We start from the raw sequence: 18756 nt of genomic DNA, 5'->3' as shown, positions 1-18756 counted from the left end.
ATCATTGTAAACCAATTCAATCTATTTTGAATTGAGATCATATCCAAGCAAACATTTCTCTCTCTATATATATTCCTCCCAATGGCTCCTATAAAAATATATTAGGAGTATTCTCATGTATTGAATGCTTGCGTTAGCATGTGATGTGTTGAGCAAGCGCCACATCACCGTGGCGAGCGGAGCCATAATGTTACATAATGTTAGAAACACCTCATCACATGGTGATTCTTTTTGCTTGAAATGGAATTTTGTGCACTACATCTTAAAATTAGTGGTGCCAAAACTAAGACATACTTGGAAATTATGGCTATGTTATTATATTCGATTCAGAGTGGAGCATCTCTCCTCCTTTATAGCATGTGACATACATATTTTTTTGGAAACCGTACCATGGTCAATTTGAATTGAACTCACCTCAAAATCTAAAGCCATTTAATCTTTTTTTTGTCTGTGTGTGGGTTTATGACCGAACAACTACTGTAAGTAGCTAATTGCTGGTGCGTTGTAGCGGGGACATATATATTCTAGTGGTTCAGTACTAATCGTGTTTGACATATACCTTACGCCCACCATATTCTAGGTTTTGATAAGATTTGATTCGAGTATGTGTAGAGAAAGGCGATGAAAGTTTTGATTAGTTGAGTTTTAGTAAGGTTTAATTTGTTATGTGCATATATAGGGGAATGCAAGGAAAGTTATGATTTAATTGAGTTTTTGTAAGATTTGATTTGATTGAGTTGATGCAGGATATTGTTTTGGTAAGATTTGATTGAGTTAATGCATTGCTTGGTTTTCATAAAGATAAGAAAAAAAGTATCAATTTGGTTTGGAATATTCCAAACCAAGAAGGTTGTAGAGGGAAAACCAACTTACAAGGGGCGGAGTGAAGACCCCTTCGCTCGTGCCTCCTCCGACCAAGGCTCTTCGCTAGGGTTTCCCTGCCTCTGGCCGGCGCCTCTGCCAGTCCGCCTCGTCTCGTATGACCCGTTTTCTAAAGATGGAATAAGATTGCCCTCGCCCAGCGTCCGTCCCGGCGGTGCTTCTAGCTTCGTCGGAAGACGTGCGGAGCTGTGTCTCTGGCGGATCTCGTGAGATCTGGTCGGCGTTTGTCTTCGGTGGATCCGCTGGGATCCGGTCCTCATTCACCTACGTAAGTGTGTCTGCGGGTTGGATCCTTTCAATCCACGCTTTTCTTCATTGACGGTGGCTGTTGTTCTGACGCCTTGGTCCTATGAGTCATTAGCAAGACGACTTTTCGACTGTCTACTGCAACAATTTGTTTCCGGCTCTGATGAGGGAGGAGCGATGATGCCGGCGTGGCTTAGGCTCGCCGTAGTACTTGTAGTCGTCTGGATGTAATTTTTACTCCTGATGTTAGTTGATGGATAGATCGAAAGTTTGAAAATAGAATGAAACACCTCCAAACGAGCTGCAACGGCACGCCCGAGCCGAGCAGGAGAGAGGCGCCGCGGGCGTTGCACACCCACAACGCCACCGTTCTGCTATTTTCCACCGTTGGTTGTGCGGCGCGGTGCGCATCCACGGTCCCACACGCGAGCCAAACCCCAGCGGGCTCGTGGCCGCCGTTCCGGCACAGGTCCGGGGGTCGGGCGGGCCCCGTGATCCCATCCTCTCCCCCACGCGCCGCAAAATTCCCACGACGGACCCCGACCAAAAGCGCAAGCCTACAAACGCCCGCCCCGCCGCGCCGCGCCACACCGCCCAGCCACCCACGCGCGCACGCCCGGCCCTCACCTCTCCACCACCGTCCCTTGCTGCCGGTCCCGCCTCGCCGCTCTCCTCTGCTCCCAACCGCTCCTTTCCTTCCTTTTGCCGCTCGCCCCACACCCCCGCGCCTCCCCGCCCGGCCCCGGCGCCGGACCGCCGGCGGCGAAAACCTAGATACGTACCCCGCCGTCGGGAGCGCCGGCGCCCGGCGCGCCCATGTCGTCGTGCGAGTGCCTCGTGGTCGAGAAGGTGTCGGAGGACCACGCCGGCGGCGGCGAGGCGACGGGGGAGCGGCGGGGCGGCGGCCGGGCCCCGCGCTCCGAGGCCATGTTCCCCATCTACGTCATGGGGAGCTCGCGGGCGCGGGCCGTGCTCCTCGACCCCTCCGCCACCGGGGACCCCATATGGGAGGCCGTCAAGGCCGAGGCCAGGTCCGAGGTGAGCGCCGTCCATGCCATCCCGCCGCTCCATCGCAGATTCGCTCGCGTTGCGCCGTTCTTATTTTTATTCGATCGCTGTAATTTTTTCTCTGGTTGCACCCTGGTGGTGAATTTGGGGCTGGAGCGAGGAGGAAAAGCTGCGTTTTTTGGGCGGCGATTTCCTGGTCTCGTGACCTTTCTCGTGTTTCCCGAGGTTCAGTTGACTGAATTTTGATCCCAGGCGGCAAGAATCCAGTTCTTTCAAGTCACTACTATATTTTTTCCAGCCTTCGAATTTAATGGTCAAAATACTGCAACTGGACTTAATTTTATCTCTTCTTCTGCGTCATTAGCTATTTCTAGACTTCGAATTTAATGAACAACTGCAACTGGATTTTCTTTCTCTCTTGAGCTAGCTTTTTCTAGCCTTCGAATTTGCTTGCACATATATATCGAGTGACTGAGTGAGTGAAGTTCAGTTCGATAGTGGTGTATTACATTTACACATATGGTCTTGATAATTTTATTGTTTAAATATAGCTAGTTGATGTGGTAAAAGTGCTACTTCCTCTTTAGTGCTTGGACTTATTGTTCTTCTGAACTAGATATTGTGTAATAGTACTAGTTGATAGTTCAGTTCAGCCAAAGTAATTTATGGAGGCAAAAGTGCAATCAATTCAAACTATGCGGTGTGAGCTAGAAGCCTCAGTGCGTTTATATGTTGTCACTGCTCAGAGGTCAACTCTGGGAAAGGAAAACATTTCAGGCAACTCACATCTGATGATGCTGAAATCTGACTGTCTTGTAAAGGTGTGTGAAGTGCCAATGCCAATAAGATGCAGGAACCGGAAACATTTTGTGCCCAATCAAGCCTTAGGCATGCATGACTCACGTCCGACATCCGAGCTTTATTGTCGCGAAGCTATGCTTTTGAGTGTCGTTGACTCTTATACTCTTCTTGTCTTATTGCAAAACTTTGCATCATGTTTACTGTTAGTTTTACATGATGACTGACGGCAGTATCCGCATTTCGCAGGCAGAGAAGGAGCCTATTTTAAGTAGCTTCTTATATGCGAGCGTATTATCTCACGACTGTCTGGAGCGGGCGTTGAGCTTCGTCCTTGCAAACAGGCTTGAAGATCCAACCTTACTTGCGACTCAGCTAATCGACATTTTCAATGACGTCATGATGAATGACGTAGATATACGCCGTTCCATTCGCCTTGATGCTCAGGTGAGTGTATCATTGTCCTATTGAGGTGTCGTGTTTTGTGTGTGCATGTTAATTTGTTCTGTATCACGCTATCGTTGCATTAATGGTCTCCTTGTCTAAATTTAGGCCTTCAAAGGAAGAGATCCTTCCTGTGCACAATATAGCTGGGCCCTATTATACCTAAAGGTGACTACAAAATCATGCTATCATATCGTTCATATCCGGAAAAGGTAACAAGACTCATGTTGCTTGCAAACTGCTACAGGGTTACCATTCCTTGCAGTCCTATAGGATAGCTCATGTTTTATGGAATCAAGGGCGTAAGGTTCTGGCGTTGGCGCTGCAAAGCCGTATCAGTGAGGTGAACCTTGATTTCTTAAGAAGCAGGTTTTTAGCATACATTTATGTTTAACATGTGCTATCCTTCTCTTTTCAGGTTTTTGCAGTGGATATACACCCAGGTATATCATTGGTGTATCATATATCTGTACAAAATTGTCTTATATTTCCTGCTATGTGTTTAATACTGGGGTTGCTCTTGAGCTATATGATGTTTGGCTTTTCCACTCAAAAAATAGCTACTTGATGTTTAGCTTCTTCTATTACCTTCGCGGAAATGTGTTTTGTTGCCTTTACTAGTGCATATGGATCTGCTGCTTGGGAATATGTATGTATGTTTATGTTATCCTAGTAAATATCTTAACCTGAACCAAGGTTTGTCTTTGTAATTGTGTTCACTTTTTGGGAGCATAGAAGCATTGCTCATGTTTTAATCATTTTCTAAAGCTTGCTTATGTATGAGTCTGCAGTTATTTACCAATTTATGAATTTATAAGCATCAAATCCTTAAATATATCCTCATACTGATGATATTTGCTTTTGAGTTTTTAAAAGTAAACCTGTGATCTTAACTGGTGTCTTTGTTCTATTGTGGTATGATATGGTATTTTAGTCTGTTCTCTTAACATTCTTTAATGCTAAATCTGCAGCTGCCAAAATTGGAGAAGGAATATTGTTGGATCATGGAACAGGTCTAGTCATTGGTGAAACTGCTGTTGTTGGCAACTGGGTTTCATTAATGCAGGTGACATGCATCACCCTGTTCTTGCTATTTCTGATTTTAACATAAAGCATTACTTTTCAATATAATTTTTAATTCCATCCAGAATTTAACTTATTTTTCTTCTTCTCTGGTTGTTAGCTCTGTCACATATCTTGTTTGCTATAGTTTTAAATTGTCCTTGTGCAAATAATTAAATATTTCTTTCATTTGCTTTTATCATACTATAAAAAATGGATAATATGATTCAGATAACGAAATATCTACGTGCACATCAATTTAAATTCTTTTGTTGAATATTTTTGTTTTTGTACAACTATGAATCATTCAATTCACATCAGGTGAATATCTTACGACGTGTTTGGAAGGGCTGAAAAATCCCACTTTGATTGCAATGCTTTAGGAAACAGTAGCAGCCGTTTAGTTCGTCCATTCTGTTTTTGTTACGATGCTATCGGATACAACACATCACATCCCCAAAAACGTCCGTTCCCGACCTGATACGGAATCCCCTCTGTTCCGTATTCGTTCGCGTCCCAGACCAAACAAACACATATTCAGGAGAAATGATACCCGAGCGGAACCAAATGCTAGGCTTGAGGAAATATTTCAATTTTTGCTGTATGAGATAATATAAGAGAAGGTAGCAAAACATAAGGGGTGCTTGTTTTGCGCTTTCTTACCATGCATGCTTATTTTCAGTTTTGTAAAATCTTTTGTGACGAATGTAGTCCTCCCTTGGTTCGAACTAAATATATAGCCTAAGTATGGCCTTCATATGTGTGTTCCCGTGGTGTTTCCTTTTTGGTCAAAATTTAATTATAGAAGGTTCCTAATTGTTCACCAGCTTACCAGGTAGGCCTTTGCTACAGGGTGTTACACTTGGAGGTACTGGAAAGGAACACGGAGATAGGCACCCCAAGATCGGTCAGGGAGCTCTTCTTGGAGCTGGTGCTACTATCCTTGGCAACATAACTGTAGGCGAAGGTGCCATGATTGCCGCTGGTTCCCTTGTTTTAAAGCATGTACCGCCTCACAGGTTAGAAAGAAGTTAGACTTAATTTAAATTCTTAAGTAATGATGCTGCAATGCCAAATTTTGTTAGTAATGAGCATCAGTAGATATGATATATATTCTCGTTCTTGCAATGCGATTTCCTTAGAAAGACAGAAAACAAGAAGAATACATGATCTGTGTTATGTGGCTGCTAGAAGGAGGGCGCGAGAGGGCCGGCCGGGGGCCTTTTTGCCCACGGCCGGGCAAGAGGGAAGGGATTTCCTTCTTAATTCTTACTTGATTAGATTGATACATCTCCTCCCCTTATATAGAGAGGTTTACTTGACTCCCCCCATTAGGCCCATTACGTACTCTAACAATCTGAATACTGTTGCTTAGTGTAGAATACTGTATTTGCTTTACTAATTGAGCTACTGAATGCTACGCCTTGAATATTTCCAACGAATGCGGCATTGTAAGTATTTGTAGTTTTTAAAGGAGCGCCCTTTAGGATACTGTTTTTTCATGGTCGTCCGGTTTCCCTTCAAGTAGGATAGAGAGGTCTAATTATGCTCATCATTAGTAAATAGTCGATTTTATTCCCTTTTCAATTTGAACATATTCACTTGTAGCCTGGTGGGCCTGACAAGGGTCTATAATATTCTCTGAGTTAAAGAAGTTCACTAGTGGTTTTAAAGTAGGAAGGAATATATGCATTAATTTTTGAATGGATACACATACACTGAAGCTTAAAGCCTGCGATCCAGTACACCTTTAGATATACTAATAATGGCTCAGTCTGTTTTTGTGAACATTTAGTTTCTTAACATTTGCCTCCATTGTTATTGTTTGTTAAGTTTTCATTTCCCTATGTCTTTCATAACTAGTCTTGCACCGTGATTATTATCTGCTTTATGTTGATCATCATTGTTTTGACACTTGTTTTGTGTTTGAAAGCATGGCGGTAGGAAATCCTGCGAAGGTAGTTGGCTATACAGAGAAAGAAGACCCTTCGTTAACTATGAAGCATGGTAAGTGTGTGCATAGTTGTTGCTTTTATTTTCAAACGAGTTCAATGAATGGGTGGCTAGGAGTAACTAGCCAGCCTAATAATATAGCAGTGTAAGGATTCAATCCCAGGCCGACTAGCCTGTGGTGCCAGCCGGTGGGCGCTCGTTCCTTGTGCATATATTTTTATGAGCTGTGTTTCCTCATTCATTTTTTTTTTCAATGCAGATGCAAGGAGAGATTATTTCGAGCATGTTGCCGGTAGTTTTCCAGACGGTAGATCCAATGGTGAGTTACCGATATATCTGTAACAAGTGTACACTTCAGCTATGCGTTTCTTTTACGACAACATACCCGTGATTCGCAGGGAGTGTCGTGAAGTAAAAAACTTGCAAGGATGAATGGAATTTTGGACATTTCTACATCCTGGAGGACATAGGGCGCTGGATATTTGGCGACGCATGAGTGGTGCTTCCCCCTGCCCAGCAACCCTCTTGTGAGACCATGCAGGCGAGCCCGCCAAGGGTCTCCGAAAGCTCCCCAGATGTATTTATCATGTGCCCTTACTGATGCAATAATGTGAAGATGTTTTCTGTAAAAACTGGAAGGAATGGTACAGATATAATCTGTAGAGATCTCCAGCAGCAAGCTGTAGATACCTCAGATCAGTGCGTGTGGCCTCAACTATGTGAGCCAGCTACACTTTTCTGGATCAGCATCAAAAGAAAGTAGTTATGCGTGGCCTGGTCATCTCTGCATTTAAATTTCTATTTTGCGATATGTTGGCGTACTCGGGCCTAGTTCTTTCGGCCGATTCTCCTAGAATCTTGAGAATTGGACCTCCCTTAGCTTCTTCTAGAATCTTGAATTCATATTTTTTTTACAATCCTAGATAGTTCAAAACAACTAGGATTGTCAAAATAATATGCATTCAAGATTCTAGGAGAAGCTGGGTGGAGGTTTGATTCTCATGACTATGGGAGATTCGGCCAAAAGAACTGGGCCTTGATCAGATCCCCAAGTAAACAGGCCAAGTCAAGCCAAATTTTTTCCTGGAACGGAGGCAAATTTTTTGTCTCGTTGATTAAGCAGAAGATAGTTTCCCGGTTAATTGATGGAAAACTGGATGAAAACTCTTACATGTAGATCACATGTGGACTACTCACAAAGTATAAAGCCCCATGATTGAAAGGTTAGTCTGACAAACATTCTCAACACACAACTATCGACCACAAGCCTCCACACTTGTTCTCCCTCCGTTCCTAAATATAAGCCTAAAAATATTCCAATACGTACTACATACAGAGCAAAATGAGTGAATCCATACTTAAAATATTTATATGCATCTGTATGCAGTCTGTATTGCAATATCTAAAAAGGCTTATATTTAGAAACGGAGGAAGTACATCTCAAAATAAACCCCAACAAGAGTACCTCGGTTGAAGAGAACGAACATCACTAAATCCACAATGACAAGCCAAACCATGAGGATGATCGAAGAAACCGAGGACTATCCATTAAGCAAAGAAACTGAGGACTATCCATTAAACAACCACAAACGCCTACACAATGACGCCACACTTCTGGCTCCTGAAAGACCTCAACCTTCTTGATTTTGCCCCCTTTCTCGTCAGTAGGCAAGCAATCGACTTGACAAATACTCCTACAAGACCTACCACATTTAAAGCCGGATGAACAAGTCACAAAGCTCTTCCGTGAATAGATCCTTGGAATTTTGTGCCAACTTACCTACCTCAGTAATATTGTCACACACAAACACCGCCTGCCAAATGGTCATAGAACCACCATGGTCCACAAAGGTGAGTGACTGTCTGGGCTCCAACGGTGGTGGTGAGGGTGTCGTGGGCACCGCAGAGGCCCCTAGCGAGCCCATCTCACTCGGAAGCACCATCGATAGAGGCAAATGGGCTCCCTACATAGCTTTTGCAGCCCAGGCATAAACGGCAATATTGGAGCCACAACCTCAGCGGTGACTCCACTCCTACAAGTGGTTGGCAACACAGGAAGGGTCTAGCACGAGGAAAGAAACCTTCATAGAGGGTTGCCCCCACCCCATCTGTAAAACCAACTTGAAGCCCAGGCATCAGAGACACAATCAACACGACCTGGAGTTCGCCGAGAGCAACCTCTACTCTCGCAAAAACACTCCAAAGGCACTATCGAAGCTCAGTGCGAAACACCTCAACCTCCTTCGTGAGGACAAGCTGCAAGGCACGTCAGTTGGGGTAGCATCGTTGGTGGGTGCAGACGGTGGGCGGAGGTGGTGAAACAGCTCCCCAAATACAACCGCGCAGCGTGACAATTTTTCTACAATATTTTCAGTTTTGCTAAAGAACATCTAGATATGCTCCAAGTATTGTACATCTAATTCCTTTGTCATTGATTTTACATTAAGATTAGTGCAAGCATTTTTTTGGTCTTTTTTCTTGTTCTTTCTAGTTTGATGAGTCATTTAGATGTGCAATAAGGGAATGGCTTGACATAAGTCGCCTGAAAAATGAATACGGGTCAGTTGATTTCATTTCAGCCGTTGGATGAAAAATAAACGGTGCAGATTGCTTCTTCTATCTCCAGACTTCTTCTTCTTCTTAGACGTGCCAAACATACCACCGGCCGAACCGCCGGCCATCCGCCCGCACCCAGCACCGCTCCCGTGACCGCCTCGTTGCACCGCCCTCCCCTGAACCACCCCCACCGCGGGAATTGCCGCCGCCCCGGCCATCCCTCTAACCCCGCCCACGTTCAATTTTTTTCTCCCGTGAAGCCCTACCACCGCCCTCACTCTAAACCCTAAGATAGATAATGGGGTAGCCCTCCGGCGAGCCCCTTCTCCTTCCTTCTCCTCCCTTCATTCGAAATCGACTGACCACAATAGCTAAAGTCAGTCTATTGACATTTAGCTATCGTGTATAAGTTCATCACAATTTAGAATTTGCTTCAACTCGATCAAGTAGAATGACTTGGGTTTTAGTCGACATGGTCTTACTAAAACGGGGTGCTAGTTAACAACTGAATGGCTTCAATTCTAATCGACATGTCACATCATTTTCAAACAAATATTACAGTTTGCTGCTGTTTCCTATCTTGGTAAGGCTGCCCATTGCCCGGGCCTTCTCCCGGAGAACAAACTTCTGCGTCTTCCCCGTCGAAGTCTTGGGCAGATCCTCAAACACCACCGTCTTGGGCGCCATGAAGTGCGGCAGCCTCTCCCGGCAGAAGCCGATGATCTCTGCCTCCGTGGCAATAGTACCGTCCTTCAGCTTGACGAAAGCGCATGGCGTCTCCCCCCAGTGGTCGTCGGGCCTCGCCACGACCGCTGCCTCCAGCACCGCCGGGTGGCTGAAGATCACCGACTCCACCTCGATGGAGCTGATGTTCTCGCCGCCTGATATGATGATGTCCTTGGCCCGGTCCTTGAGCTGGATGTACCCGTCCCGGTGCCGCACGGCGAGGTCCCCCGTGTGCAGCCACCCGCCGGCCATGGACTCCTTGGTGGCGGTGATGTCCTTGTAGTATCCGCTCATGACGGTGTTGCCGCGGAACATAACCTCGCCCACCGCCTCGCCGTCGCGCGGCACGCTCTCCATGGTCGTCGGGTCCTTGACGTCGACTTCCTCCATCGCGACGTGCTGGAACCCCTGCCGCGCCTTGAGCCGCGCTCGCTCCTCGGCCGGCAGCGCGTCCCACTCCGGCATCCACGCGCACACGGTGGCCGGGCCGTACGTCTCCGTGAGGCCGTAGATGTGGTACACCGCGAAGCCGAGCTCCTCCATCTCGGCCAGGACCCGGGGCGGCGGCGGCGCGCCGCCCGTCATGACGCGCACGGTCCCCGGCAGCGGCCTCCGGTCCGCGGCCGGCGCGTTGACGATCATGTTGAGCACCGTGGGCGCGCCGCCCATGTGCGTCACCCCGTGGCGCGCGATGCTGTCGAAGATGAGGGCGGCGGTGAAGTGGCGGAGGCAGACGTTGGTGCCGCCCTGCATGGCCACGCCCCACGGCAGGTGCCAGCCGTTGCAGTGGAACATGGGCACCATCCACAGGTAGGTCGGCATCGGGGTGATGTCGTAGGCGAGGACGGTGCCGATGGTGTTGAGGTAGGCGCCGCGGTGGTTGTACACCACGCCCTTGGGCCGCGACGTCGTGCCGGACGTGTAGTTGAGCGTGATCGGGTCCAGCTCGTCCGCGGGCCACCGGATGTCAAACTCAGACGGAGCGCTCTTTATGAGACCCTCGTAGTCGTAGTCCGCCGCCCGGCCGGAGTCTTGGCCGGCGTCGTCCGAGATGGTTACGAGGACCGGAATGCTGGCGGCGCCGGGCTCTGAGTCGGAGAGGCGCTTGAGGGCGGCTCTCCCGACGTCGAGGAGGCTGGACTCGACGAGGAACACCTTGGCGCCGGAGTGCTTGAGCAGGGCGGACACCATGGGCGCGTCGTGGCGCGTGTTGAACGTGCAGAGGACGGCGCCGGCCATGGGCACGGCGAAGTGTAGCTCGTACATCGCCGGCACGTTGGGGCTGAGGACAGCCACCTGCACATTCCGAATAGTGAAAAAACAGACAAGTTCTTACTGGCAGAGAGCAAGCAAAGCAAAAAGCAGAGGGAGCGTGACGGCAGTTCCATACATACTCACCACGTCACCGCGGGCGACGCCGAAACGTGCGGCGAGCGCGGCGGCCACGCGGACGCAGCGCTCCCGCACCTCCCTCCACGTGCGCCGCCGGGCCTCCCCGTACACCACCGCGGCGCGGTCGCCGTACACCGCCGCGGCGCGCTCGATGAAGCTGAGCGGCGTGAGCGGCGCGTAGTTGGCCGCGCACCGCACCGTGCCGGTGTCCATGTCCAGCACCTCCGCCTCCGCACCCCTTCCAAGCAGGCTGGAGAAGAAGGACGACGGTGACAGGGAGGCGAACGGCGCGGGCGGGCGGCATGGCCATGGCGTGGATAAAGAAGTAAACGCGCGCGCCCCGGCGAGATCGGGGATGGGATTAGAATAACCATGGTGGGGATTAGAATAATGGTGGCGGATCAGCTGGCGCTGGACTGACCCGATGCCGTCGCTGACGCTGACGATGCTGCGGCGGCGATGGGCTATTAGTCTACGGAGCAGCGCGGCTCTGCTGCTGCTCATGGCGGGGGCCTGCTCTGAGAGTGAGAGTGAGAGTGGGAGTGATGGTGTCAGGAGGAGGATCACGCAGGCCACGCGGCTGTGTGGGATGCAGACAACCAACTTGCATCTTCAAGCTGCCCTCTGGATAACAACAACAGGCACTGATGGGATGGGATGGGATGGGTTGTTGGATTACTTGCGTGCTTGCTACGGAGGTACGCACATCAAGAAAAAATTTAGGAGAAATGTTTCAAAACTGACGTCGGATTTTTAAAATTTCTCAGCGGACGCACAGAATTGACATGCGAAAATAGATAAAAAAAATTGTCATGTTGTTCGTAAGGGTTTACCATGCCCTAAAGCGAAAATTGCCGTGTATTATAAAAAAATTGCAGAAAACATTGCGTAGAAAAATCGTCACGCGTTTGATTCGGATTTGACGATCCTAAGAGTGTTCTCTTGGATTGCTTAACCGATGTTCGGTGGTTAGCAAAATCCAAAAATTACTTCGCCGTCGCCTGGTTACTTCTCTTTTGAACCCTAGTTCTAGAGAACATAGTGATTTGGTATATTCGGGGTAACATGGCTGTGAGCCGATCAATACATAACTGTTTGAAGACGAGAAAATGCAGCTCGCATTGGCGTGATTACACTAATTCAAACCACCAAGGATGCAAGACCTCACCGTTCCAGACAAATCAAAGTTCAAGTCACCAGATCGTCCCGGGGGTGGCTGCGGGATCGTTGCTTTCGTTAACTCTCCAAAGGTCACCATGCCATTGCATGCAACCAATCCGGTGTAAGTGTTGCCTCTAGTTCGGTCATATCGCTCAATTCTGTCGGGCAGAATCATGTACCGACAAGACTATGACACCTTGGCGAGCTAGTTCATCACCTCCCCCACCGTCTGCACCCAACGACAATGCTACCCTAGTTGACGTGCCTTTGCATCTTGTCCTCGCGAAGGAGGTTGTCACACCGAGCTTCGGTACTGCCTTAGGCATGTTGGAAGTGTTTTCGCAAGAGCAGAGGCTACTCTGGGTGAACTCCAGGTCGTGCCGGTTGTGTCTCCGCTGCCCAAGTTTCATTGGTTATACAGATGAGGGGGGGGGGGGCAACATTCTATGGAGGTCCCTTCCTTATGCTGGACCCTGCCTGTGATGCCAACTTCTTCCAAGAGTTAAGTCATCATTCAGGTTGTGGCTCCAATACCGCAAATTATGCATGCGCTGCAAGAGCTAAAGAGCTCACTTTGCCTCTCTCGATGACGCTTCTGAGTGAGATGGGCTAACTAGGGGCCTCGGCGGTGCCCATGACACCCTCACCATTACTGTTGGAGCCCAGCCAACCGCCCGCCTTTGTTGACTGTGGTGGTTTGGATGTTGTTGTTACTCACTCGTCTGTGACTATTGGGCTAGCGACGTTTGTGGGTAAGGTTATTGAGGTGGCGACTAAAAAAGGTTACAGAGGTAGGTGATATTGAAAGTGCTAGTTATCGACTAAGGGGGAGGTGGTGAATAGGCGATTTTTATGAAAGTTTTCAAAACACGGGGGTTTTGAAGACAAACAGTAGAAATGAACCTATTGATATGCAGCGGAAGGTAGACTACACCAGACAAGCCATAGTCAAGTAAGCAATGAAGTGAAAGCACGAAGACTATTAGTAGCTAGGTAGTATGGATCAGGATGGAAGATAGTATGAAGCCAAAAAGTAGACAGTCTTCACTCAGTGAAGTCAATCAGATCATACAGGCAAGCAATGACTCCACGAAGACAAGCTGTAAAGTAAAAGGAAGTGGAGGATAGAACCAGTAGCTTGATAAAGACAATGATTTGGTAGACTAGTTCCAGTTGCTGTGACAACTGTACGTCTGGTTAGGGAGGCTGAGATTTAACTCAGAAGACCGTGTCTTCATCTTATTCCCCTTGAGCTAAGGACACACAGTCCTCGCCCAATCACTCTGGTAAGTCTTCAAGGTAGACTCCCAAACCTTCACAGACTTTGTTCACCGGCGATCCATAATGACTCTTGGACTCTCAGAACGCGACGCCTAACCGGCCGGAGGATTCACAGTCCTCAAGTGTAACAAGTCTTCAGATCACGCGGATAAAAGTATGTGAAAGTTTAAGGATTGAGGTATTGTCTTCATAAATAGCAAAGGGCTCCCCCTGAAGATGTACATATAGGTAGTTTGCTTTTGAATGCAAATGCACATGACAGGTTTTACTTTGTGGAGATCCTCTTCAACTTATGAAGACAATTCATCATGTATATAAAGAGATAACGAAGATAATGACATGCATAATGAAAAATGAATGTCTGCGGAATGGCTTCATGCGGGATTTATCATCGCTTCATAAAGTGGCTCAAAGTTTTCCTATCATAGCATTGGCCAACCAGAATTACTTCGTCGGCATGAATTTTTTTGGCAACCATCCAAACAAAGATCAATCTTTGAAGATCAATCTTTGAATCATAACCAAAAAATTTATAGGGTGCACTTTGGCCATAATCCACACGCAACCCAAAGGTCTGCTTCGTCCCGTGCCGCGATCGGGATGCACGGACACGTACGGCTCATCAAACGGACCGTTCAGAGACCAAGATTATTAGTGGTAGTGGTACGTAGTACTCCCTTCACTACTAGAATCTAGTTTTGTCATGAGTTCCAGAACCGCGCTGAGTTCATTCTATCGGGAACTCGGCAAACTTTTGTCTGCCGAGTTTGATTCAAAATTGGACTCGACAGTGATAAGCAACTCGGCAGAGCTATGACTTTGCCTGGTTCCAACAAAAAACAATTTGGCGAATTAAATAAACTCGGTAGAATCTCAAGTTCGTCAAGTTCCGGTCAGAAAAAACCCATAAAGTCTGACAGGTGGGCCCTGTTGTACAACAGGCAACGGAGCCGTGACGACGGCCTTTGTTTGCCGAGTTGTGTCTAACAGAGACTCGGCGGACATTTTCTATTTTTCGTTCCAGGGGTCACATCTTTGTCGAGTTTTGGCCAGACGAGACTTGATAACGACCCGTCCCGTCTGACAGCGTGGTTCGCCGAGTTTTTTCTGATAGGAAATCAACAAATATTGTTTAAAACATTCACTAAGTTCGTGATAGAAAGACTTGACGGGCCCGTCCAGTCAAGTGTGGTGCACCGAGTTTGGCACTCGGCGAAGTTTTTGCCGAGATTGAAACTCGGCAAAAATAGAAATTCTAGTAGTGCTCCATTTTTATATATAAGGTCACATGTTTTTTTTTCTGTCAAACTTTGGTTTCTAATTTTGGTCAACAAAGTATGAATTATATGTCATCAAAAATATGTTAATAAAATTTCTTTGATATGTGCGTTCAATGGCATACTTTTTGTGACATATGACTCACTTTTCCGGTAAAATTAATGATCCAAATTATTAGACATAAAAATATAAAAATATATAGTGGCCTTGTATCAGTGAACGGAGGGAGTAGTACGAGGCTGAACTTGGGTCCCTTTAGTCACAGCGACAGCAACCCTAGAAACCCGCGGCGCCACTCCGCTCGAGCTCCACCGTGCGAGGCGACAGGCGAGGCGGCGTGCGGAATCCGCTTCAACACCGGGCCGGCGAGCCGCGGAAGCGGCGCGCGACGGCGCTCGACCCCTCCACCCCCCCTCCGCCTCCCCACCGCAGGCTGCTCGGCTGCCCCAACTGCTGCCGTTGAAGAAGGTAAGGGCAGACGTCTTCTTCTGTTTCTCCGGTAGGTCAGTACTACTTACATGATAATGCCTGGTGGGTGTTCTGTCTGGACAGCGAAATTTTTCAAGTAGTGGTGTTCTGGCAAAGTGGATCTGTTAAAGTTGGTGGTTTTTAGAGTGGCAGACGTTGTCGTAATGCTGTTGATGCAAATTCTACCTCACATGGTCCTTTCAGTATAACAAATGTATACGATGATAGGGAAAAGAGCATGCTCGTCGTTGTACAGCCAGCTCTCACCTTACCACACCTCACACATCTGTTAATTTAACCTTGTTTTCGTAAAAAAGGACAGTCCGCAATCCGCGATTCAAGTTCTCCGTCTAGCTCATTTTAGTCCCTTTTTGCGTGCAAATGATGTGCGAAGGTGCGGCCTGTTCCGCGTTTCTCTGCTGGGCATTATTATGACATCTTGCATCTCTGTAGACATTATCTGACTCACTTCATCTTTTGAAGAAGGTAGTGGTAAAATTGTTCTTTTGTTCTTGCAGCCTCAGCTAGTTAGTACTCCCTCTTTCTGGCAACCTCAGCTAGTTATTCCCCCGCCGCCGCCATCTGCAGCAGCGACCCCGGCCCAAGACGATCGCCGGCCTATCCACCCCTGGATCCCGGTATGTTTCTATGTTTCTCTCCATCTTTCTCTCTAGTGTGGTGCTCGACTGTTGTTCAGAGAGCTTATTAACTTGGTTTTGCTTGGCTACTGCAGAACCACGTCGTGAGGGTGAACGCGACGCCTCGTCACCATGGGTACGATCCACATCGCCACCAATGGCGAGCTTCAAGCTCTTTATCAACAACCCTGTCCTCGGTCATCAACGGAAGGTAATATTGTCGTCGCTCGGAGAACTGTCTACGGCACCCAATATGTTTGAACACCTTCACTTCCTAACTACAACTAGACAGTGGAGCTGTCCACAGATGGAAGTTCTGCGAGGCTACAGCTGGCTAGCTGGCTGGCTGGTACGCGTCCGCGACGATGTTCTTGAACCGCTACTGCCTGTTCACATTCCAAACCCTGTGTTATACGGCCAGCAGAGTGTTCTTCCCATGATTACCCGCATCATGCATGAAGCAATTCAGTTTCGGCATACAAAAAAGGACATTGGGTTTAGGCCTAAAGTGCTTCAAGAGCGACTTAATAGTTTCAGCGATATCCTATTGATTTAGCAGGCAAAGTCTTGGGAGGCGGCTTGACCGTAGAACAGTTCCAAGTGCATATCCCACATCTGATGGGTTCCATCAACCAGCTACTCCTCGCGCAGATGGCATTCTGAGGTATTCCTCTCCTATTCTACATTGTTTCTTCTTGCTGTGAACACTGTACCTTATACTCAGTGTTACTTTGAAGGCTGAAAAGCTTCCATCTTCCATGTTTAGTTGATGCTGAATCTTCCCCTAGCTATTTACGTTATGTCTTGTTGTCTAGGTGGGTAGCTATACCTCGTCATGCTTCTTTTTCCTTAGATGTGGATCCATAGTATGACAAGCCAAAAACTGAGACCATGTTCAGCACTACCCTAGGTTTCCTGTAACGTTTTATCCATAGTTGGAACTAGCGAACTTGAAATCGCTCTGTGGAAAATACTGTACGGTGCTTACAGTTCAACCCAGTCTGGAACATTGAGCATTGCTGTCCGTGTCATTTAAAGCCCAACAATCTTCTATCATTGATGTTGATTTAATGTCTAATCCTCCCCTAGCAAGTTTGTTTACTTTGTTGTCTAACTAGGTGGGTTGGGTAGCAAATTTGAACTTGCCAAAAAAATTGATGCAGGCTGCTGGTGGTCGTGGTGGCGCCCCCCCTGTTGGTGGAGGACGATGTGGGCTGAGCCGCTGTCTGAGTCGAGGAAGGAACTCGCTGCTGTCTCATAAGTCTTCGTGATCCTTTTGGTCGATTCTTGTATGTTCCAATCTGGAGGTCAATGCGTCAGACACAATCTTTCCAGAAAAATCTTTCTGGAACTAATGAGATGAGATGATGGCCGTCTTCATTACCTGTATTGTCTATTTATGTTGGCGCTGTAATTAGTACAAAATCCTTTTTAGGTGGCCTGATCGAACAAATAACTTTTTTTTTTCAAAAAGGGATCGAACAAATAACTATGGTTTTAAGAAAAGGTTTTATGTCTAAAAATTAGTTGCTGACGTTTGGCGGGCAACACAAGGGCACAGATCAATGAAGCTGATCCAGGGCCACAGATTTCCCCACCAAAATTAGGCATATGCATTCCCACTAGCAAGTTATATAAGCACTGATCACTCCTACTCTCTAATTAGCTGCAAGATATATATATATATATATATATATATATATATATATATATATATATATATATATATATATATATATATATACTCAATCGCGGTCCAGGAGTAGCTACCTAGATAGAAATTGAAAATCCCCCTCTTCGATTCGAAGGCAACTTTGATACGCTGCTTACCACCGATGACCTTTTGATCATGGGACGGTAAGGTAATCTGTGACACGCAGAGCATTAAAGATGCGTGTTTCGTTCTTCAATTTGTCTGTCAGGTTCGCATTTCCTTTCTAATCCATGAAGGCATACCTGCATCGTATCCTTGATGGTTCAGATCCCTGAGGGAGCTCTGTATGCAAAATCTTTGCCCACATCACGAGGGTTCTCCCTAAATGCAGAATCGTATCAGGAAAATGGAGTTTTTCCGTTTCTTTTGTGTGTGAAAAATGGAGTTGTTTCGTAGAACACATACAAACTTTCAAGAAAAGAGGAGAAATGAACACATACGAAAGGCCCATTAGTCGGTCCGTTTAGTTTTTTTTAGAGAAGTTGGTCCGTTTAGTTAAGGCCCGTACGTTAGTTATATATATAGAGCCCAAAGTACATGACAAGTGTACATGGCGGCCTAGCCCATCGCAGAGTCGAGACCAACTGGGCTGGCCGGTTGTCGGAAAGCGCGGCGTTGGCGGTGGCGATGGGATCCCGGAGAGGAGGCGACGTAAGCCCAGCCAGGCCGGTAATACTGCTAGATACATACTCTCTCCGTTCAGAATTATTTGTCACAAAAATGGATGTAACTCAAGGATCTGGACGAACATCTGCAGACTTGGGACAGATACACTTTTGGTAGTGTTAAAAAAGAGATCAAGCAACTAGTACGTCAGTTGGAGATTCTAAAAAATGTACCGGGACGGACGGGGCCAAGTCACTTGGAAATTAAAGTCACAGATCGTCTTGTTGAACTGTACAAGAGGGAAGAAATACTTCAGAGACAGAGATCGAGGGTGGACTGGCTCACCCATGGAGACAAAAATACAAAATACTTTCAGCAACACGAGGAAGAACAAGATCACATCTCTAGCCAGGTCCGACGGGCAATTGACTGATGATGCAGCCGAGCTGGAAGCTATGACGACGCAGTTCTATACAAACTTGTACACGTCAGAGGGAGTTTCAAACATGGAAGAAGTTTTAGATTCAGTCCCTCGAAAGGTTA

General features: G+C 47.1%; 2 protein-coding genes and 1 long non-coding RNA gene across 5 annotated transcripts; 2 read left to right on the top strand and 1 right to left on the bottom strand.

Annotated features, from left to right (window-relative positions):
• Positions 1–1639: 1639 nt before the first annotated feature.
• Positions 1640–7174, top strand: ATSERAT3;1 (Trimeric LpxA-like enzymes superfamily protein). 2 transcript variants are annotated; one of them, XR_015602999.1, is made up of 10 exons: positions 1640–2166; positions 3184–3381; positions 3487–3546; positions 3626–3721; positions 3797–3821; positions 4350–4444; positions 5276–5459; positions 6374–6447; positions 6653–6712; positions 6792–7174. XR_015602999.1 is itself a non-coding variant. In XM_048692329.2 (10 exons), exons 1-10 carry the CDS (start codon positions 1945–1947, stop codon positions 6806–6808), a joined length of 1014 nt encoding a protein of 337 aa, XP_048548286.2. In that variant the 5' UTR covers positions 1649–1944; the 3' UTR covers positions 6809–7174. The 2 variants fall into 2 exon arrangements, 1 of the variants encoding a protein (XP_048548286.2); XM_048692329.2 differs by having other exon boundaries at positions 1649–2166; positions 5293–5459.
• Positions 7175–9405: 2231 nt separating this feature from the next.
• On the bottom strand, positions 9406–11672 carry LOC125511345 (butanoate--CoA ligase AAE1-like). Of its 2 annotated transcripts, none has more exons than XM_087522212.1 (2): positions 11074–11672; positions 9406–10971 (listed from the first exon to the last, which is right to left on the bottom strand). In XM_087522212.1, exons 1-2 carry the CDS (start codon positions 11569–11571, stop codon positions 9505–9507), a joined length of 1965 nt encoding a protein of 654 aa, XP_087378338.1. In that variant the 5' UTR covers positions 11572–11672; the 3' UTR covers positions 9406–9504. The 2 variants fall into 2 exon arrangements, with proteins under 2 accessions (XP_087378338.1, XP_087378339.1); XM_087522213.1 differs by having other exon boundaries at positions 11066–11197.
• A 3392-nt stretch (positions 11673–15064) lies between these two features.
• On the top strand, positions 15065–17327 carry LOC147973705 (uncharacterized). The gene is made up of 4 exons (XR_015603678.1): positions 15065–15255; positions 15774–15893; positions 15989–16557; positions 17057–17327. It is a non-coding gene; the product is annotated as an uncharacterized LOC147973705 (long non-coding RNA).
• The last annotated feature ends 1429 nt before the right edge of the window (positions 17328–18756 follow it).

The sequence above is a fragment of the Triticum urartu genome, chromosome 5A (assembly GCF_056163025.1).
Source record: "Triticum urartu cultivar PI428250 chromosome 5A, HENAU_Tu73, whole genome shotgun sequence".
In the NCBI taxonomy this organism is placed as follows: Eukaryota; Viridiplantae; Streptophyta; class Magnoliopsida; order Poales; family Poaceae; genus Triticum; species Triticum urartu.
The sequence above is the reverse complement of the archived record's forward strand: the minus strand, read 5'-3'. Positions and strand labels throughout refer to the sequence as shown.